Here is a 23,528-nt window from a genome sequence, read left to right as displayed (position 1 = left end):
ATTTTGCTTTGCTCTTCCAGGACCTGTCCCATAGATTGCCTATTAGTATTAGTTAGCAGTAGTTCTGTATGTGCATATTTGTGTGAACATAACCTACACATTTGACTAAATGTTTAACACCTAATGTAGCTAAAACAGGAGTGTAAGTAGCAAAGGACACGGCAATTGCTATACAAAGAAGTTGTTGTCGAGCTGAAATCTTTTACAACTTAAGTAATGAAAATTCATGTTTTTCATCTTAGAAGTTTGTAAATGCAATGTGAAGTCACCTCAACAGAAATACAGATGTGTCCAGTAATAATAGAGAATAACTAAGCTATGTGATGTAAAGGAGTTGTAGCTAAAGTCTTTAGAAGGACCTCCTCTCCCGCCTGTTCTTGTAGTATTTTCATATAAATATTGTGCACCTGTGTAGTAATGTAAGTAAAATTATACGTTGAATATTTGTATTTGCCACGTTGGGGTCTGAACAGCATTAAAGCAGTTCCTTAATTGGCCTTTCTGCAATCAGATAAGCCTACTGAGGCTTGAAGGTACTGCAGCGTTTCCGACACATCACTATTAATTTAACTTCTGCATCATCTCCTGGTAGGTACTACCTGGGGCCACCTACCTCACAGCTCAAACAATTTTCTTATACTAAATGGCTTCTGGCATTGTGTGAGGCACAATAGAATGACTAGTAGGTGTCCTAATGGAGTCGTTAGTGTTCTTAATTCCTTCACGAGTCAAGTAAGGGAAAGTTTTGCCAGGCCATTTTTGGGCAGTTTAGATCTCACTTTCAATATTTTCTTAGTGCTGAGGAGAAAAATTGGAAAAAAAACAAAAACCAACCCAAAACTCTTTGTCTTCCCTAGTATCTTAATTAAAAAAAAAAAAAAAAAAAAAGTCTCAAGTTTTCTGTGCAGATTTGACGAGAAGTTACCTAGTGTTCCATTAGTACTTGGAAGATTATAGGCAGCAGAGATTTAGCAAGGGATTAGTCAATTGGAGAGTGTGCATTATCCGGCCAGGCTTAGAACCGTGATTGTCTCTTCAATCATTTTCATTAGTGTCTTATTCAAAGATCGAATTATGTAACAATGACGTTTCAGGGGAATCCGGTAGGAGTTTTTCTTTGTTTTGTTGTTTTTTTTTTCCTCTCTTGCTAACTCTGGAAGAGAGGGAGAAAACATTATTTCTATGCTTTGAACTTGCAGCATGTTTTGAAAACGGCAGTTCAGATAAGTGAAGAACCATGACTTCAGCTGCAGAATCTGCATTTGGAGGATACCTTAGCTGCTGAGAGAGGCAGGATGCGCTACAAGAAATATATTACTATTTTAGAAGCAGCAATAGGAATCACTCCCCTTAACAAGAGGGAGCTGCTTCCTGAGGGTAGACATGCAAACCTGTGGCAACATCCAGGGTAAGTGTGAAAGTGTTATCAGGGAAAAACAAAAGGAAAACCTGTGTTCATCTTGCAATTTGAAAACTTTTCATTAGGAAAGAAGTGTGTTGTTCAGACAGGTAATCTTTTTTCCATACCTTCAGTACAGTCTGTCTCCTGCAAGTGTAGTAAATCATGGTTTTCTTAGAGATTTCTGTGTACCTTTTTCTCCCTGGCTACCAGAATAATCAGATGTTCTTCCTAAGTGAGGTATTTGCTCAAGAACAGAATGAAAATGAAATAGTTGCTGTTTTACGTTTGTTGCTTTTACTGCTAAATCTGCTATGTGTGTGTCTGTCCACTCCCCAAACTGCCCTTTTTGAGAAAATACATACTCTACTTTTATCCATGGGAGAACTGGCAGTTTCTAAAAGTGGAAGAGAAACATACTTTTCCACACGTGTGCATCTTTCCTTCTCTGCTATGAAGCAAGAGTTCCTCATACCTAGAAATACTGTTTTTTTCCTGAAGGAAAGTTTTAGTTATTAAAAGATAAATTAGTGAAGACTACTAAATATTCAAACTATGAAATGCAGAGCATTCTGTTTTGTTTAAGAGCAATACAGAATGCTTCCTTCTGCCGTACAGCTCAGTATTACATTTCAGAAAGCCTTGTTCATTGGTGTTGCCCTCAAAAACCAATAGCCTGAAAAGGACGTTGATCATTTTTCTGCCCCTCTACAAGTAGCCTCAATGGATGGTCATCTTCACAGCCCTCTGGTCCCTCACCGTCCGGTTCTGTGTTAGAATGTCGCTTGGTTTCAGACGTAGCACAGAATGTGTGAGGCTTTTGTTCATGAGTAATGGTTAGACACGTTTCTACTGGCTCAGGTTAGTTTTGTGTAAACAAGACTTCAAAGTGAAGATTGAAGTAAAATGTGAATATTAATCTATGACTGATGCACATTTACTCTGTAATTTTTTCTGCAAGAGAACTTCTTCTAATGGTGGCAGTGAAAACAACTCCAACCCAAAGCACAGGATGATTTTTCATCCTGTGTGCCACCCAGCCCATAACAAGTAGTCTAGCCGTTGCATCAATGCCAACAGTTTCCAGACTTACCAGCATTAATTCTGCAAGTTTTTCCTATGTTTCTGATATTATTCTGAAGAGCAGTTGGTGTTGTTATTGCTAAACTTGGCCTGCTAAAAGGGATTCTTAGTACAATGTATTTGGACATGGGACAGTGTAGTGTCCTAGACTGTGACTTTCTTTGATTGTTCGTGTATGTAATCTACAAGCCAGTCTCTTTGAATTTTGCAGCCGTTCCTTATGTGCTGACAAAAGACTTCTGTGATTGCTCTCGAAGCACTGAGGAATTGTGTTGGAAAGCGCTGGTGTATTCTTGCTTAATTCCTCTTTATTTTCAAGGAGGCTTGTTTGGCCAGAGATGCAGCTTGAAACAAGCAGTCCAAAATGAAAGTACCTAGCTGCAGCTTCCATTATTTTCTGTTTGGTGACTCAAACATGTGGCTGCTTAGCTTTCATCTACTACTGAGTATCAGTATAAAAGAGACGATTTCCAGTGTTCTTAATCAGGCATCTCCCTCCTTTCACAGAGATTTAGTTGATACAATTGTTGTATACACTTGAAATTCCAAGCTGTTTAAGATGCATTTGGATTACATCTGGATTTGCTATTCTGACTGCTTCACAAAAGCAGAAAAGCTGTTGTCGTTGGACTAAGGTGGGGATCCTGTTGTATTTTCACTGAGTACTGGTAACCAATAATTGCTGTAACGTAAAAGAAGTTCAAGAGAGAAAATAAACACTGATTTTTTTCATATTTGTGGGTGGCTTATTCTGTGCAAAAGGAATAAGCAAATTAATAACTCAATTTGTTAACATCAGTTTATCACTCAACTTCTGTCAGGTTCACATCAGGAAAAAGTCAAAATAAGCATTTTAGAAGTGTGTATTTTTACATCATAAAACAGTTTACAAAAGCTAATACTGAATGTTAGGTGCACAGGTCCCCATCTGACAACTGCACACTGTGCAAATTCAGGTGCATTCCTAATTTCTTCCTTTACTGCACTTAATTATTTCCTAAGACAAAAATTAGCATTAGAGCATGGTGCCTGCTCCAATACTATTACTTGAAAGTTTTAAAAGGAAAATACACCATTTTGCTAAGGCAATTATTTGCATTTCTGTATCAAAGGCATTAGAAAATATGTTTTCCTATTTCCATTTTTACTTGGAATAGTGATGTGATTTCTGTGACAGGTGGATTTTCATAAATGTTGACATCTGCATGGTGTCAACTTATGATACTAATAATGACATGGTTTCAACTTTCTTGTGTAACTTTTCTGTTGCTTCCAAAAGAGTAGTATTCTGCATACAGCCTGGAACTATGAAGACTGGAACACCAAAGCTGATGTTTACTCATGATTTGTATATGTTGTTGCTCTTTGTTGATAATAGAAATCCATATTAAGCACTGTTTTGTTCTGTGACTTCAGAAATCCTACCTTGTTTAAAAAAGTAGTGTTTGATTTTGAGAAATGTACTTTTGTGCTGGAATAGTCAGCAGAGAGGGAAAATTACATTTTATCTTCACAGTGTAAACTGCACAGGTGCTTGCATTTGTGAGGCTTTGAAGAAATTAATGAGACTGTTTAAAAAAAAAAATCTGAAGTTTGAAGTGTCCCTTATTGAACTGGGAAGCTCATTTTGATTGTACTCGGGGGAAGAGTGAGACAAAACACATCAATAAAATAGGTGGACTTGTAGATATTTGGGGAAGTTCTGCAGAGTGTTTTCACTATTTATTTCTTGTGGCTTTCCTGTTAGAAAGTAATAGCTAGGGATTATTAACCTAAAAAAAACATAGAAATTATTTAAAGAAAGAAAAACAATCCATCAACTGCCATGCTTGCACTACTTCTCTAGGGAAGTCTGGCTGCATCTTTGAAAGTGGGATACTTTGCAAAGCTGCCCTTTGAGAGGAATTAAGACAATCAAGAGGCATTGAGGGGAAAAACATTCTAACCAAGGACTTTGTATTTCTTTTATGAGTTTGCCCTTCACTGTAGTGAACCATTCATTTTTCTCTTCTCCTACATAACATAATGAAGGGCTATGACAAGGGGTGGGGAGAGGAGGAGCACTCTAAGAGCGATACTTAAAGGCAGTGAAAATACTGCCTGTGCAAAGGAAGGTTAATGGAGGCCTGCTGAGCAGTCCTAAGCAGGGAAGGAGTAGGCAGTGCAATTGCAGCTGGCAGGTGGATCTGTTAAATTAGCAGCTGAAGTAACTGAAATGCACGTATTTGTTCTTACTGGGATTATGCTCAAGATAGAATGTTGTTACTAGTTTAACTCTTTACAGACTAAGTCATAGGGAGTACAAGAGCAACAAATGGAAAATGAATGTGCTTCTTGTCTGTACCTTGTTTTGCTTGCAAAAATGCCTTATGCCCTTATGTGCAGGCCTGTGTGGTTGCTTGATGAGGGTCAGTGCTTGACTTGAAGTTTGTAGTGGTGCTGCAAGTGGGTTTCTCCTTTGTTTGAGGACTTTTTCAACCTGACTGCCAGGGAAGCTAAAGCATGCCAAACTAACCAGGAAAATACATTTTATATCTTCTTTATCTCAAGGACCTATGCATCCCAGGCTTTCAATCACTCTCCTGTGGTTGAACATAACTAAAATGAGGCTTTGTTTTTCAGGGAACAAACTACTGCACTGCCATCTCCTTGTGAGTGGGACTGGGAGCACAGCTGTACTTCACGCCCAAAGTATTTCACTGCAAACAGACCAAAACTCTCAAAAATCAACATTCCTCACAAGGTACTGGTCAAGTTATGTCAGCTAGAACCACTCGTTAGTTTGAAACGATGACTTTTTTGTTGTGTGCTGTTCATACTGTTCATTCTTTTAGCTATGTTTTTAAAAGGTTTTATGAAGCTGTATTCAACAGAGTAATACACTGAAACAGAACTAGTTCTTCTGGATTTCTCTAGTGACTTAGAATGAACGCGTGCAGGTTTACTGAGAGCTTGAAGTACTAGAGGACTGAAGAGGAGAGTGCAGTGAACTGTGCTAAAATTATGCAAATAATCATGCACAGGCCTGGACTAGTTCGTCTCTTTGCTAAACATTGGAAAAGAATGGATTTACTCTATGGTGGTGTCTTCAGCAAATATAAATATTCAGCATGTGTTTGGGAATAAATAAATTACTTTAAGCACAAAGGGTAGTCTTAATTGGAATTGCTTAGTGACTCAGTACTGAGTCCTGAGAAACAAGATAGCCACACACAGAGTTGTTTTGCTGCATATTTTTGTATAGTACATCATTAAGGTAAATATAACCCTTTTGGCGTCTTAACCTTGCAATTGAAACCTTTTCTCAAGTGCTTTCAGAGAGACTATGAAAAGTGTGCTTAGTTTTTTTTCTAAGTCATTAGCAGACGGCAATTTTAAGAGAGCAAATGATCTTTATACTGGTATTGCAAAACCAAAAAATTGACTTACCTTTCATTGTTGAGAGCTGGATAGCTACAGGTGGTTTAGTAATTTATTTGGAGATGTGGGCATCACCTGTGACATACTTAGGTTGTTCTGAAAGTAATGCCTTCTATTTGTTGCCATGGAAACTACAAAAAGAACACAATAATACTATTTGGTAGAGTAAATACAAAACACTATTTTTCAACATAGTCACCACTATTAGCCATGCATTTTTGCCAGCAATAAGCAAGGGTCTGCGTGCCATGCTCATAAAAATCTGCATGGCCATAATGTTGTTTGTCTTGTCCACTGCTTCACTGCACTCGCATCCAGTGTTTGGTCTCCATAGACATTCAGCAAGTGTTGATAAATGTATTGGGTGCCATTTTTTTTCTGCATGGAGGAATTCAGGGACAGACTTTTGCCTCATCTGCACTTCTGTGCCAGATATTGTTCTGTCAGAGCGCCCCTCTGCTGCCATCTGTCACACTCAACAACAGGTAATGGAATGCCAGTGGGAAAGACCATCCTTCACTTCCATAGCACCAACATCCACCTCTGACGTTGTGGTCCAACGTAATCAAATAGGAGGCAGTTTTTTCGGAGCAGCCCTGGTATTTAACCAAAGCTAATAGGACTCCAAAGACATCATAGAAAGACCAAGAAAAAAATAAGATGCCATTATGTAAACAAACAAACAAGCAAGCCCCGTTTTCATATGAAGCTGTGTGGCAGAAAATATGATGTGAGAATGTCAGTGAAGTGTAGATAGGCAGGAATGTCCCAGCTGGGCTCTCTAGGAGACTCTCTAGCAATGTTTCCCTGAGTTGAGAAACTCTGATGTTGTATGGTATGCAAACCTTACATCAGGAAATTTGGATACTAGCAAGCCCAACTCAGTGCAGAATTCCAGGGTCACTTCTATATCAAAAAAAGATGCTTCAGAAGTTATGTCCAGCCACCCAGCTTGAGACCTACCAAGAACTGTGGGACTGGAAAGTGAATGATTAAGGTGGCTGAGTCCACCTGCTTTCTCTCTGATGGCTCTGCTCTCTATTCTCCCATGCACTCTCAGCAGCCAATTTCAATCTTTCCTGAAGAGGAACACCCAGAAGTAGGTGGAATACCCTAAGCTGGGGCCCTTCTATTACTGAATAAGGCTGCAGAACAGCTTTGCTTCTTAACAACTCTTGAGCAGGAAGTTTGCCAGTATAAATAAGGTAGGAAGAGTTAGAACTTTGACGCAGAGCTTTAGTTCTCTGAAGGACTAATTTGGCTGAAGATCTGCTATCTGGAGCTTTGTTTTTTAAATTAACCTCTGTATTAGGGAAAAAGCAAAAGAATGTTCTGCATATATTACATTTTGTGCATTCTCCATATTCTTTTGTATTTTCTAAATATGTGTAATGATCTCCATGAGAAGGGGATCTTTGTTTTCTTTACTGTGCTATCTTAATTAATTTTTGCTGTAAGAATTTATTACCATGTTAGTTCTTGATGTTGTAAGGGCTTGTCTTGTTGTGAAGGAGGGCAAATAAATTGCTAAAAGCAGAATATTGTTTCACTGCTTTGCAAGGAGCAGTCAAGAAACATAAAGGAAAGAGGAATGACTGAGATATAAGCAAAATGAATGTTCAACCGGATTGTGCCCATGTCACTCCTGCATAAAATGGACACATTCAGTGTAAAGAAGAAGTCCTTTTGAGTGTTGATAAGCATTTTTGTATGATATTTGAGGAGAAAAATAGTGCAAGCTTGTTGGGATTTGTTTAAAATATTTTTTTTTCTAATAAGTTTTTATAGCTTCTAAAATTAATCGACCAGAAATTGTGTGTGCTAGAGGAAGTTGTTTCAATTTTACTTACTCTGCTGGTGAATTGATTTTTATCATGAGAGAAAGGATTTAGCAAGGACTCTACCCAAGATCTCTGTCTCACGTTCTAAATTATGTCCCACTATTACATTTGGTTATCAATGTACTTTTCAAGACACTGCTGTGCAGTTTAAAACATTGCAGATGTGCTTAGAAGAAACATGTTTAGGATAGATGCTATACTCATTAATTCTCTCCACTATCATTTTTTCTTACTACTGGTTATCAAACACTTCAGCTTGTTCCTGTGCTGCTGTTTTATTTTTTATTTTATTTATCAAAAAATAAAGGGAAAGAGCGTAGAGGTGCTACTTATCTTTATGCTAATCTGTATACTAATTCACACTTTCTTTGCAAAGATATAACGTGAAACAAGCAGTGTCTTGATGTTTTTCAGCAGAATAAAGCTTTGAAATCTTTGTGTGAGATCTAGTGGACTTGATGACCAAAAAGATTCAGAACTATTGAGAAAAATATGCTATATATTTCTGTAGTGCTCTTCCTAAGTTGTTCATCATATAGCATCTATCACAATATACTTTTCCCTACTTTTGTGAATACAAAATTTAGTAGCTTACAATTGTGCAGCTTTGCACTCCAAATCTAACAACATCATTTGTGAAATATCTAAGTCTGTATGCCTAGGTTGTGAAAAAAAAAATAATAATTAAAAAACATAATAAAAATCCATCGTAAAGGTCAAAGGATGTGGCCAGGTGAGCCATGAAGAGGTTTGTACTGGTTATTACCTCAGGAAAAAATTGTGGATGCCCCGTCCTTGGACGTGTTCAAGGCCAGGTTGGACGGGGTCCTGGGCAACCTGACCTAAATGTGTATGTTTGGTGGCCCTGCTAGGCAGGGGGGTTGGAGCTACATGATCCTTGAGGTCCCTTCCAACCCGGGTGATTCTGTGATTCTGTGTGAAAAAATACCTGTGAAGTATGGGATATGTTTATGCTGGGCTGCGTTTCTTACAGGGAAACCTTAGCTTTCTAAAGTAACAAATTGGGAATTACTGCTTTGAGATATGGAAAGCATGTATATTTGTGCATCCTTACAGGGCAATATTACAGACCCTACAAGCTGCATATCAAAATCTTTTTGCAGTGTATCACAAGCTGTACTTTGGAAGCAGAAACAAGGGGCAAGATGATGAATGTGGTGCCCTGCTTTAAGCTGGCACTAGCACTTGAGTCATGCGGTAACTCAAGAATGATGGAATCATTCATGTGGAAAGGAACCTGAGGAGGCTTCTAGCCCAACCTCTTTACCAGCCTAAGGTCACTGGGTTGCTTGGGCATTTACCCAGCTGGGGTTTAGAAAGCTCCAAGGTCAGAGACACTAGAGCTTCTCTGGATCTGTGACTTGGCTATTTCCATGGGGAAAAAAAGAATAATTCTCCTTACATCCCTTCTGAGCCTCTCATTTGACCTTTTGTCTACACTCTCCCGTTCTCCCGCTGTGCACTGCAAGAAGATGCGGTCCTGCAACTCCTTGATTCCTCTTGTCAATGTTGATGGGCTGCTGTTAGGTTCCCTTGCAGCTATCCTTTCTCCAGGCTGAACAACCCCCCCGTTGCAGGGTTGGTGCTCCAGTCCCCACCATCTTGGTGGTCCTCCGTTGGATTCACATCTGCATGCAGTAACAGCTGTGAGGACAGCATCTGTGGCTTTTCTAGTCCCTCCAAGACAGATGAAGATTACTGTATCATTCATGTGCCTTCACTGCAGTGTAGAACTGTGTGTTTGAACCATATATATGCCCTGAGCAGTTAGAGAGTCAGAGGTCAGCTACCTACACATCCTCTAATCCTGAAGGTTGAGTCTGTTAGGGCCTAGCTCGCTATATAAAGAAGCGGACATAATTGGATTTATGAATCATTTAAGTAGGACTGGGCTGACTGATTTGTGTAATTTTGCAGGCTGATGACAAAAAGCAGTCTAAAGAGATTGGAAGGGAAAGGGGAAGGGCTGTTTGGCAATGTGGTATTTTTAGAAACTTCTACAGTGCTTTTCATCAGAAGATCATGAACACTTGCTTAGAAACAAAAGCAAAACTGATGTCTTTACTCAGAGAGTTCAACAGCTGGACTAGCAACTACATTCCTGGTCTCTTACTGAAATAATTTCCCAGTTCTGTGAAGTTACTAGTGCTGCCTAGCACTGTAAGTGTTAAATTCCAGTATTTAAAAAATAACTAAATAGGTGTGATTGTCAGAGGAATTAGTTAAGAGGCTCAATTGGAGGTGTGGATGGGACAGGAAGAAGCAGAGAGCACCTGCATCACAACACTGTGCTGCAGGCAAATTGCTGAACAGCCTTGCTTGGTTGGCAGGAGTAACCATGAGAGGCAACTGTATGTTTAAATTTGCATCCCATAGTGCAGTGTTAAATGGATAGTGCCTCTGTTGGTGCTGGAAATAGCACAACGACTGCATTCACAGTAGCGTTAGATAATTTATGGAATACATCTGAGGTTTTACATGACTCAAGCTGCAACAAGCTCTCTCTTTAAATTAACTAATCTACATGGACTGCCGCAAACGGTGTCTGCTTGATTAGATAAGCTGAAAGACTCAATGGGAAATGTTATCACTGGAAATTATTTGCTTGCATGCATGCATCTTACACAGTTAATAATGATAAGATATTCCATGAAAGTTCATCATAAAATCTCTAAACATCTACATAACGTTTCATGAAATTCCTGAATGTAATACTGTTTTATACAGTTATTGCACATGCAGAACAACTGCCCCTAAACACGAGGACAGAGCTGCACATTTTTAGCCCAATTCGTATGGTTTTGACATTACACTGGTAACCAGACTTCTGTCTCCATGAAACAATATCCTTTGAAAGACTGGCTTCAATTGTACCTGCATCTTCCTTTTCAAAGGAAGTGAAAACTGAAGGCAGCCCTTCCTTCAGACACTCACTCTCGGGTGTGTGGAGACCTGCACAGGCAGAACAGACCATCCTGCTGAGGCTCTGGCCCCTCTTCTGCTTTGCTGCTGTCACAGACAAGTTTTGCCTAGACTGTGGGCCTTCTGTGTTAGTCATTTCATAATTCACTGGGCAGGGTCTTGTTGCCTTCTTTATCTAATCTAAGATGTATCTGATTATTCCTTTAAAGATGTGCTTGTGTGAGCTGTATTTTAGGAGGTTCTTTTATTCCCCCTTCCTTCCCCCACCCATTTTCATCTCTACAGCTTGCAAGGCAAGAGAATAGGGATGCTGACCTCTAATGCAATAGCTGTAAGGTGAATTGGGTACCTTAGTTACCTGCTCTCCTTTTCCTGTAAGATTTATGTAACTTGCAGTGCTAGAGATGCTCTTGCAGCTCTTGTCATGGTCTGACTACTGTATTTTATTCTTCCGCTTCTGTTTTCATTGGCATCATCCTCCCCTCTTACGTCCAAACAACGTATCTGCATTGGGATGGTAGCTTGGTCAAAGGGAAGAAAGTATCCAAAAGGCCTTAAAGTCTGTTCTCTGCAGGCCACCTGCAGGATGAGTAACTTGTAAATTGTGATTGCACTGACTGTCACATCAATCTGTCACATTGTTATGAGCACCTGGAAACTTTGCCAAGCTCAAGTGTGAGGCTGAGCATCAGGAGTCATGGCTCAGGTTTTCAGGTGACAGTTGTGATGGACTGCTTGTTGTGATGGACTAGCTGTTTGGCTTGAAAAAATAAATAAAAAAGCAGAAAAAGTTATGTGCCCACTGTGCTTTCATGGGGAACACAGGAAATAAAAGCCCAAATGAATTGTTTTTCATGTGTTATTATAGGAAAGTGAATGGAAATAAACTGATAGGCACTTCCTAAGTGATGACTTGTGTTAAAGAATTAAAAACAAGTCTATTTTGCTTGAATTGCCATGGTCAATTCCTGCATCTGTGCTGCATTTACCTCAGGCTAGCTAAGTATGTTAACCTTGGCTGCAGCCTTAAAGCTCAAGGAAGCACAGTCTGATAACCTCAAAGTTAGCGATATAACACCATGTGGCTCTGATAACGTCACAAAACTTGCTTAAACAAGGCTGTAGGCTAAATCACAGCTCTTGACTGAAATGAGAAGTGATCCTCCTTTGTCTTGCATAGGATAAGCTTAGATTGCTCCGACAGGTGCTACCTACACTCCACAGAAGGCTGCATCAAAAGGGGAGGCTAGGAATGCTGGCACTTCTTCCTCTGCCAGGGCCTTTGGGAGGGAGGTGTTGCAGGCGGCTGGTTCTCTACGTTTTGCAGCCACTAACTTAATATCTGCATCTTAAGAGAATGCACTAGTGGGTATCTGTTGACTTATCCTTTCCCTATTTCACTTGGTGTCTGGCAACTGCTCTCTTAAGAATAATAAGAAAAAAAACAGTGCTCTGGGACTGAAAAACAAAAATTATTCTTGCTTTTAAAACTATCTTCTCACATGCAGCAAAATCCTACTGTATCTTAGCAAAGCAAAAAGTGGACCATGTTGTTTTCCTCATGTCCTGTCTTCTCCGGGATGTGAGCATTGGGCAGTCTTCCTCTGCTGAAGCAATGGCATGGTATTATGTGCTGATATTCCCACACTGCGCTGGCTCCTTGGAAGGATGTCTCCAATTTCAGAGAAGCACAGAAGTGCTCAGCACTGCCTGACATGGCAGCTGGTTTGCCTTGCCCTGCTGTCCCTCATTTAGCTGTTGAGGCCAGATGCTATTATAGCATCTCAATCTATGGAATGTCATTTATAAGAAGACACTGGCTTCTGTGCTTTAACTTTCCTAGTGGTCTTGACGTTTTACTGTACACCAGGCTGCTAGCATTGCAACAAAAGTTGAATGATATCACTGCCTTATAAAACTGTGGGGAGAAATGAGATGAAAGTTAATGGTTTGGCATTTTTCTGAATTTTTCTGTCCAAGTTTAAGAGCAGGCCATAGAAAGTAACATACTGTTTGCCTTCTTTTTTAAATGCTATTGCTTAAGAAAGTTTTTCCCTGTCAGTTCCTCCTTGTTCTGTATTTCTTCCTTCCAAAAGAAGATTCCAGTATTGACTAATCCACCCCAAATAAAGCAACCCTAGGAGGACAGTGGCACCACAGAAAGAAACTGCATTTAACGCAACCGTATGGTTGAACTTCTGCGAGTCTGCTTTTTTGTGCTTTTTGTGACGGGGCAATGCCAATACGGTCACCTCTACACCACTGCTGTGTAATGATGGCCTCAAAATCATCTCAGCCTCTGAATTTACTGCAGCACTGTTGAATTGGAGACAGAGCTGAAAATCCTGCTGGGTGTTGGGAAGGCACCTGATGGAGTCTGAGGGCTTGGGAGATTGTCAGATGTGTGTGGCCATTCCTTCCGACACCGCACAGACCAAGAAGGCAGAGGAGTTGGGCGCCTTTCTGTCGGCGATGCTGCAGGTGCCATCCCACAGCTCCTGACTGCTCTCAGAGATCCCACCCAGGGCATCTCCCTGGTTTATCCCGTGACAGGCGTCAGCTACTAGCCACTGCCAAGGGCAGGAAGACAAGAAATATTTTTGTAAACGGAGAATAACAATTCTTTTCATCCCGGGGAGAAATCTCCTCGCCTCTCCGGGGCCTCCGCAGCCGGATTGGCTGCGCAGGGCTGCGGGTGGCCGTGTGCCGGCGGGACAAAGTCGCTCTGTGGGGGCTCCTCACTGCCGCCTTTGTCCCTGCGGGGCTCCGGCCACCGCCCCCACCGCCGCCCCTCCCTCGGGCCGGGCTGCCTCCGGCCCTTCCCGGGCGGCGGGGAAGAAGCGCGGCTCTCCGGCCGTTAGCGCCCGGGCGGCGATGTTACCATGGGAGCGACGCAGGGCTCCGCCGGCAGCGAACCGCCAGGGCCCGCGGGGGAGGCGGAGCAGGTCGGTAGCCTCCCCGCGACCCCGTTGCGGGCACGAGGCTGTGGGAAGCGCCAGGCTGCGGGCGGCGCGCGTCTGTGGCTCGAAGCCCCGCTCGGTGTAGCGCGGCCGCCTTGGGGGCTCGTGGGCGTCGTGGTTGGCGGGTGGGGTCCGCCCAGCCGAGCTGTGCAGGGCCGTGCTGAAGCCGAGGGGCTGTGGAAGTCCCGCGTTGTGTTGCTTTGGGGGCTGAAGTGTGCGAGGAAACTGTGAAACTATCCATCTTGCAAGCTCTGTGGCACGGGACCCGTGTTTCTCGACCACTTCTGTTACATCTAATCAGTGTCTGTGATCGTGTAGTCCCGCTGAGAGACTGCAGTCCCCGTGCGGCTGGGTTGGTGGCTTGCCTCGCAGGGGTCTCGTGAGGATGCGGTTGAAGCGTATTGATGTGGGAGAGTTGAGATGCTGACGCTACACGATTACTGCCTAAGCAACAGCAGTTTCGGAGTTTTGTATTTACAGATGAATTTATTCTACAAGGCTATTGTTTAAATTATCTGTATGAGTCAGTTAATGGTGACTACGCTTAAAAAACAGAATTGTCCCAAAGCAGGAGACTTGCAGTGTATTTCAGCACGTGATGGATTGGTAAACTGTGCTACCGGCCTTCTCCCCTTAACCTCCAGTGACAGAGTTTTTTGGACCGGGTTTCATCAGTGCTGCTGGAATCCTCTTGATGACAAAGCGTCTGTTGAATTGATTCAAGATTTTCCCCCTTGTTTATTTCCCTTTTTATACCACAGACTTGCCAATTTTTAATGGGAAAAAAGAATGTGATGGTGGTTTGCTGTTGTGATTTGTTGTTTTTCTTTTTTCCCTGTAAAAAAAAAAAAAGTAAAGAAAAAGTGTGGATTGCGTGGTTGTCCTTACTGAGTGGTTTCTTCCAACTGTTTTAAGGTTTGCCTTTCGTGTGAAGAACTAGGAATGACATGGTTAGGATGCAGGTTCCTTTCATATTGCAGCTGTGAGCCCTAGAGAGTTTGGAAGTAGGCCATATTGGCTGTGAATTCTGTGCCAACGTCTGTATTAACAGAAAAGGGAGCTTTGGCTCATCTTCATTCCCACTTACTGCTTGAGATGGTGAGAAAGCTAATGTTTCTTATATGTACTGAACTTTGATGGGGACAAATTGTCAGTGTGGCTCTCCCAGTGACTGTGTTTCTCATATTAAGGTTATTGAAGTCCACTGTTCTGTTTCTTTTATAAAGAAGATTGTTCAGTATTTTATAGAAGAAGACATAAAAACGGTCTGGTGAGATATGACAGCTATGATTTTCCAGTTCTGGTTGTTTTTTGTTTTTTTTTTTTAAATTATTTTTTTGTTTTTTTTTTTAAATGGTGCTATTCAGACAATACGAAATTTATGACTTCAGTTCTCGGAATTCCGTTTTTCACAGCTTGTGGTTATTGGAATTGTAAGACAAATATGGATTCATCTGACACTCAAAACAATTTTAGAGTCCTTTGTGTACCAGTAAGTAGTTAGTTGCAGCATTTTTTTTGGAAACTAACGTATCTGATGCCACAGAACTCTTTTTTTTTTTTCCAAATGATGTCAACATGTCCTGTATTTGGTGTATAAGCCAAATGATACAGTGGAATTCAAAGCTATGTTTAAAATGTAAACTAACATAAAATCACTTGGTATTATCACAGACAAATACTGCTTAAAGGCAGAGTTATATTCCTGAATGTATCTTAGCTGGATTGTACAGCAGAAGCCAATATTTAAATGCAATTACTCTTAATACTGTGTAAGAATGAAGTATCATCTAACTCAGTAGACAGTAGTGGATATACCTACATGAACACTCCAGGCATCTCCATCCAATGTCTTGAAATAAAACAAAGATTAAAGTGCTCCTTCAAGGCCTTCAGTTAATTCTGTAGATAGGTGATCGTCAGCAGCTTCCAAGGTGCGTGTGTTTGTGCCTTCTGTCGTGCCCTGTTAATCAGAGCGGTATCTTTATGTACTGTGGTGGTGGAGTCTCTAGAGTTGATAAGCAGTGTTGTCTTAGTATTTCATAACTGTTGTTTAGATAAATATGTCTTTAAAAAGAAAAGGAAAAAAAAAAAAGCCAAAACAACATAAATAAAATACAGTATCCAAAAAGGAAAGCTTTGCAAAACCCCTGCTGTAACCAAACCTTAATACAACTAAGAAATGATGCTCCTTTCTATTATTTTCTCAGTTTCCTAAGGTAAGAGTATTCATCCTTTCAGGATTCCTTTGCGTATACATATGCTGTATGTGGTATTTCAGACACTCGCTCCTTAAGATTCATAATGCATACGAGCTTTTTGGAGGGAATGCAGGATGTCCAGATAGGCTGTCATTCCAAGCTTCGCAAACAGAGCATTCTGAGACAAATTGTTGGCCTTTGACATAGCTGCAAAACTTGCTGCCAGGGTCAGCGCTTGGCACTGATTGCACTTATTTCTGTGTCCTAGCACTGCAGAAATCTGCTGGATAATATGCATTTCTTCTAGTGGTCATGGCTGAGGATTCTTCTGTCCAGTGTTTCAGAGACCTTCTGCAGAGTTGCAGAGCAGAATGAATAACATTTTACTGTATTTTTTCTCCTATGTAGATTTGTGTTGCAGAAGTAGGAAAAAGTGGTCAGTGGATTTGATTCCTCTGCTCATAAAGTCAAGTGGGAATGTTTTTAAACAACTGATGTGACAGTGGCATAGCTGATTGGAAAAGGTGGCTGTGCACATTCCTTAAAGGATGCCATCCAAAATACTATTTCTGTGCAAGTCTGCGCTGCCATTGTTTTGTTTGAGGACCTGGTTACGGTTTGGCTTTAAATTTTTATTTTCCAGCACTTCAGATTTCCTGGAAGTGTGTTGCTGTTTGGCATCAAAGTGGGTGATGTCATTCCTGACCCTTTGGCAGAAACTCTCTTCAGTTGCTGACTGAGTTGAGTAATTCTTGTGTGCGCTTCACCTCAGTGTGGTTGGTGTATTACTGGAGGTCAGGCTGCAAAAGGTCATGATTTTATGGACCGAGTGTTGATTGCAGATGGAGGCCTGCTGGCATTTCCCAGCGCTGCTGTGCTCTCTCTTCTGCTTTGGCAGTTGCACTCCCCTACCCGTTCATAAGCAGTGCCCAATAAACTTGAAGTATAAGAATATTTAAGATGGAGGAAGAAGACAGCGAGGCTTTCTGTCATGTGCCTCAGACACACTTGTCAAGCTTTTGATTAAATGTGGAAAACCCTGGACCAGAGTACTGCTGGTACATCAGTATTTGCGGGGCCTTGGGCTTGTGAGAGATACTTATCTGTTCTGACGTACAGGGATGCTATGAGTAAGAGGTTTGACATTTTCTGTGTGGCTTTTCCTTTGTTAGGATATTATGATGCCTTTCTACTTTTAACAGTACTGTGGTTTAAAACTGTACAATTTCATTTGTTAAGTTTTATCCACAAACTTCTCTGCCTCTTGTAGTAATTTTATTTTATATTATTTTTAAAGTGTTTTTTCTTGCTTTACCTTGTAGATGCTAGTGGATACCTTCCTAACATCTATTGCAGCAGTAAGGATGAACTTCAAATTCTTGGGTCATGATGGTTTGAAAATGGATTTCATTTTTCTTGTCTTCTTGTAAGGCTTGTTAGCTTACAGACAAGTACTTTTGTTGTTGTTGTTGTTTTGTTTTGTTTTCCTAAGGAGGTTAATAAGAAGCAGAGCACTTAATCATGCTTTGCTTTTGCTTTTGCTTGGTGTGTTAGAAAGCCCTTGGGTGTAAAATGTTCTGGTACATGGATCAAACTGCAAGAAGAAAACTCTATTTTGAATCTTGGTTGAAAGTGAAGTTGCTACTAAACTGAGCTGTGTTACAAATGATAACTGAATGGAGCTTTTCTTATTGATTTTAAGACCTGTCATTTCCTTGTAGCCACATGTGCAGGACTCTTTTTTCTTTCTTTCCTAGTTCTTTCAAAGCCCATATAAGACACTAGTAGTTGTGAAAGAAGGAATAAAATTTACTCTGTCACTCACTTGATTCCATTCTGGTCTGTTTATCCTTTGTGCACTACAGTGTGCATTATAGCGGCAACAGCACTATTCTGTAGCAGCAAGATGGTTTGCTTTCTTTTAACACATAGAGAGATGCCTGAACTTTCTTACATTGATGTTATATGTGTGAGAAGTGTTGACTGAGCTGAGAGATTGCATTAACGATTGCAGTTCCAAGTTCTTTTGCTGGCATCCTTTCAAGTGAGGTACGAATGGCTGCAGATGAACTCAGATTAGTGCTCTGGGAACAAATCAACAAAGTAGAAGTTGCTGTCTATCTCAATACTACAGAAAAAAGAGGTGCTTGACTTCACTGCACACCGTTCCTCCTTTCCTGCCCTCCTTGTGGTTGTTTATGCGTTGAAAGTTATCAGAAATCCCAATGGAATAATTTCTACGTAAGTTGGAAGTGTTCAATTGTTCTTACTATCGATATGTTTAGATGTTAATGAAGTCATGTGCTAGTCTTTAACTGCATGGTATGCTTCAGCTTTGCATCCTCCCTCACCAAAGGACTGGGAAAGAGGAATGGAAAATACTTGAAATGTTTCCATTTTCAACTTCCCCTGTATTGCTTTCTTATCTCAGAGTGTTTTTTTCAGTGTGATCCGGTTCGTGGTGAGTTTCACTGTAATGCAGTTTTGTATGGGATGAAGGGTGGCCCAGAATATTCAGAGTTGAGGGTATCATTTATGCTTACCATTTGTGTGTGACAAAGCAGTTGTAGTCCTTAGGAGGTCCTGAGGATGAAGCTGTGCTGTGAGCAAAGGGATTCTGAATGTGATTTGCGAATTGGGCGTAGCTGCCTTAACCCTTTACATCATGGTAGTTGATGCAGCAGGAGCAGTTTCGGATGAAACAAAGTGATTTTTTTTTGACTGCATGTTCCCTATTCTTCCACATGCACCTCGAGGTGTATGTCAACGTGAGATTTATAGCCCTAAGGCCCTTACAATGCAAGAGCCATTGTATGGATTCCATATGTAAAATACTGAGCTTCTTTTGCAGCAGATTTAGGTGTCATGTTGGGAATGTGCAAGATATGTTAAAGTTGAGGAGTGAACTTCAGTACTGCTTTCTGGTATGACTGAGTAAGCTGTTGAGCTGTCTTGAAAGGGAGAGGTGAGTTGCCTAAGGCTTTAGGATCAGGAGTAAGGTGACTGAAGGAAGGAGAGGAGGATAGATCCACATGGTATCACTAGAACTGTTAAAATCCTTTTGAGAGGTGGAATATCAAAAAAGTAAGAATCTGCTTTGAAGCAAGATCAGCAATAGTTTTTTGTATGCTGATTAATGAAATTAATAACCCTGTAAGAACTGGCTAACAAACAAGGTGAACAGATTATTGGCAATATGTATCTGAATGGTACTGAAATTATGACTTTACTCAAAACTACTAAATTTTATTTATTTATTTGTTTGTTTTGCAGCGATTTGATTGACAATTGAAAAAAACCTCAGTTTTTAACTTTTTTTATTTAGCAGAAGTCTGGACACTCAAAGCTTCTTACTGTATTTGTGTGTGTGTGTGTATGTTAAATCTGCTTTGCGTGACAGCTGTGGTAGTAGTAGTATGTAGTTTTAGAGCGTAGTTAAATGTACTTTTAAAACTTCTACGCCATACATAACCATAGTAGGGTTCATTTCTGTCAGCCCAAAAAGAAAAGCAAACATGATCAAACATGATTGCACTGCAACGGGAATACTCACACAAAAGTAGGATGCCTGTAAGACTATGATGCATCGTTCTATAAATAAGAATTAGAAAAAGGAAACTAGATATCTTAGCAGGGAAGGAAAACCTGAAATGGTTTGGGACTGAGCTCAGAAATTAACGACTGTACAATTATTTGAGTTGTCTTGCATTATGAGTAGATTATTAAATGAAAATGCTGACCTGATTGGATTATATACCAGCAATGAATTGACCTTTTAAAAAAAAAAAAAGAATTACGTGAAGCATTAGATGGTTAACCAGCTTGTTTTTTCTCAGATTTGGGAGTTTTAGTTGATAAATAAAGATGTTCATGCAGTCACAGAGTCTGTCAGGACAATGGAATAGCAGAAATGCACTTTCTCAACTGGTAGTTCCTTGATGCTGGAGATGGTTGCTTCCAGTGCTTGGTTTGCTGTTCTACTATAGGTAAAAGTAGCAGGAGCATTCAGAAATAGTACCAGTAGGTGTTTCACTGAAGTTGAATAAAAATTGTTATCTGCCTTCTACATCACACAGTGAAAATGATGTTTGTTCTTTTTCTTTCAAATTCTTTGTTTAAAGATGGAAGTGTAAAAGTTATACCTGGACTACACAGGGTGACTGGTTCTCAAGCTGGACACTTCAGTTACAGCAGCTGCACTTACTTTTTTCACAGTTAAACTAAAAAAAAGACATATAGGCTACTTAGCATAATGAAACATTGTTTAGAGCTGTTGAGTTCCATTCACTTCCCCAGTGAAACTTGAGCCACATCAGAACAAGCATTTTTTTATGACTGCCAAGTAAAAGGTGTCCTGCTGAACTTTTGGTTCGTGCACGAGCTGCTTGTGTGCTTTGTTTCTCAGGCTGTGTGTGTTTGGGCAGTGGGCATCTTAAGGAAGAGGCAGCGCAGAAACAGTGCAAACAGAAGGTTCTGTAGAGTTTACAGGTAAAGTGAATGGACGTGATTAAATCAGGTAACCTCTAGAGCTGTTTTGGATTAGGCAAACTGAAAGTTGCGTTACTGTTTTGTAGTGTATACAGAGAAAAAATAGAATCATAGAATGTCCTGGGTTGAAAAAGACCATAATGATTGTCTAGTTTCAACCCCCCTGCCATGGGCAGGGTCGCCAACCATGAGAGCATGTTATATACATGCTCTGTGTTATATGCAACATGTTATTCTGTGCTGTGTGAAAGTCCAGGAAACTGAAGAAAAACAGGATATATCCAGATTGGAAAACGACGGTTTACATGCTGCATGCACAAGTGTCTTTGATGCAGCTGTAGCTGCTTTTCACATAGATTAATTAGATTAGTTTTGATCTTCAACTGAAATTACTTTGTTTTCAGCTTCTTATGTGCTGAAAGATTTCTTTGTTATTGAAAAGAGGCAGTAGGGAAAACCTCTTTATTGCAAGACTGAATGTGTGCCAAGCAGAAAGGTGAGATTTGTGCTTTCCTTTAGAACCTGTAATGCCTGTGGGAGAGTAAGTTAATATTTCCAAGGTGCATCTGCTGAGCAGTGCTGTGCATCCCAGAACACTTAGACAAAACGCCTTCTGTTATTCCTCTGAAGCAACATGAGAAACAAAAAGCAAAAAACAAACTTTGGTGGGAAAAATGCTAATTGCCAAAGTGTTATTATTTCTCAATAGGCAGAAATTGCTTTCTGAAAAATGAAGGAAATAATTTCAACATTTTTGCTCTTTTTTTTTTTTTTTTTAAAGGAAATGGGATGTGTTTTCTCCAAAATGGCAATTTTGTATTTGAATTGAAGCTGTTCTCTGCATAGACTTTGAACAATCGGTTGCTTCCTGCTGGGGGAAACACTGGAACAATTGCAGTGTGATTTCAGTGGGATAATGACTGAACTGTTGTTGGGCAAAAGGTACTTTTGGAAGAGGACTTGCTCCAGAAAGAGATCTAAGCTGTATTTCTATGAGTGTTTAGGTTTTTTAGTAGGCATGACCTGTGAATCTTGCTTATTGCATTCTATTTGCAATGTCTGATTTTTTTCTCTTGGATAGGTTACTGTTTGTAATGGGATAGAATCATAGAACCGTAGAATCGCTCAGGTTGGAAAAGACCTTACAGATCTGAGTCCAACCATGACCTAACCATACTACCTAACTCTGACAATCCTCCACTAGATCATGTCCCTGAACATCACATCTAAACAGTTTTTAAACACATCCAGAGATGGTGACTCAACCAGCTCCCTGGGAAGCCTATTCCAGTGCTTAACCAGCCTTTCTGTAAAGGACTGTAAGGATATTACACTTTGATACACATACACGTATTGAAGCTCAATAGAATTCAGCTGTAACATGCATATTCTACTCTGCTCACCTCTTCAACCCCATCCCAGGCAACTTTAGAACTTTTGCATGTACATTCATAGTAAGTGTAACCTGCCAAGGCTGTAAACGGATGGTGAGTTTGTGTTCTGAATCTGTTATACTCTGCCTTGTATGGATATTTTTGTTGTTCTTCTCAGCGCTTCTGTTCTTTTTCCCTCTTGATGGTGGTAAATAAGGACCTGCTGCATCACAGGAGCTCAGGTGACTGCTTCTACAGTCACCCCCTTGAACAGTTACTAGCAGACAGCTGTTGAAAACATACTCGTGGGAAAAGCATCGTAGTTTTTAAGAAACCATATCATCCTAGCTTCCAGGTACTGAATTGAAAGAAATAACTCTCATTCTTGCTGGCATAGGTCACAGGTACTGTGAACACATCAATGGATTTTAGAAAATTCCTGGGTGTGTGTTTTGCCTGCCTTTTCCAGATCAATGAAAAATTGCATCTCTGTGACTGAGGTCCATTGGGATCTTGTTTTTGCTGATGATATACTACCAGGAAGTATGCAAATGTAGTGATTCCACACTACTTCTGCTCAGGTCAAAAGTAGGCTGGAATAAAAAGCTTTACTCTGAAAACAAAGCTGTGTTTTTCCTTTTTGTAGCTAGTGCTGCAATGTTGTGTTTCTAACTTCAGATACAACTGTCATTTTGTATTGGCTCAAAATCTTCAGAATTTTTCTGCTACTCGTTTCCATGCAGCATTGGTTGAAAGGTTGTGTGTTGACATGATCTCCAGAGTCCCAGGCAATTCTCTCTTTTCAGAACAAAAACCTCTTGGGAATAGATAGATAGATAGATAGATAGATAGATAGATAGATAGACAGACAGACAGACAGACAGACAGATAGATAATTTACTTATTTACTTACTTACTTACTTACTTACTATTTGAATGAACTTTACCATTCATCCTGGAAGTAATTGTGGAGGAAAGTGAGTTAATGAAGCAGGGATTTTGAAAAATCGAACATCTGTTTGTCTGATAATATGTGTTCCTAAAAATTGAGATTTAAGAAAACAAACAACATGTAACAACTTGTTTCAATAGAAAGATTCCTGTCATTTTTAATCTGGGAAAAAAAAAAAAAAAAAAAAAAAGTGGGATTTTGGCCCAAAAGATGTTAGTTGTCCCATTTTTTTTCCCCCTTTTCTTTTTTTGATGGAAAGAATGGAATACCTCACCTACAAGGACAGGTTGAGCCAGCTGGGGCTGTTTAGCCCAGGAAAGAGAAAGCTCTTGGGTGATATGACAGCAGAATTTCAGGTTCCGAAAAGGGGCTATAAAAGAAAAAGGGATCAGTGGTGACAGGACAAGGGGAAATGGTTTCAAACTGAAAGAAGGGAGATTTAGATTGGACGTAAGGAATAAGTTTTTTACAATAGAAGTGGTGAGGCACTGGCACAGGTTGAGCAGTTAGCTGGTGGATGCCCCATCTCTGGAGATACTCAAGGTCAGGCCAGATGGGAATCTGAGCACCTGATCTCACCGTAGGTGTCCCTGTTCACTGCTGGGACATTGGACTAGATGCCTTTACAGGTCCCTTGCAACTCACACGATTCTGTGACTCTATCTGAAAATCACAGAAATGCCAACATACTCTGATACATAAATAGTATAGCAAACCTTGCTCTTCACGGCAACAGCACAGTGCAAAAGTGACAGTCTGAGGTTGCGCTCCTTAGAGCAATTGCTCAACTTTCTGCGCAGAAAGTGAACCGCGGGGGCCTCTGTTACAGGGCCACTGCGCCACCTAGTGGCTCTGCGGGTTAACTGAG

General features: G+C 40.5%; 1 protein-coding gene across 2 annotated transcripts in view; it reads left to right on the top strand.

Moving 5' to 3' along the window:
* The window catches only part of TJP2 (tight junction protein 2), a gene marked incomplete at both ends in the record, with an annotated part of 76,721 nt that overhangs the window by 18,237 nt on the left and 34,956 nt on the right, over positions 1-23,528 (top strand). Inside the window, one exon of one of the 2 annotated variants that reach the window (XM_079548568.1) lies at positions 5,105-5,225. In XM_079548568.1, the coding sequence (XP_079404694.1) occupies positions 5,105-5,225 (121 nt within the window). Of the gene's footprint in view, positions 1-5,104; positions 5,226-13,568; positions 13,632-23,528 lie in introns of those variants that run through there. The other variant, XM_079548567.1, reaches the window with a different exon arrangement.

This window comes from Tetrao urogallus, assembly GCF_951394365.1.
Source record: "Tetrao urogallus genome assembly, chromosome: Z".
Taxonomy (NCBI): domain Eukaryota; kingdom Metazoa; phylum Chordata; class Aves; order Galliformes; family Phasianidae; genus Tetrao; species Tetrao urogallus.
The sequence above is the reverse complement of the archived record's forward strand: the minus strand, read 5'-3'. Positions and strand labels throughout refer to the sequence as shown.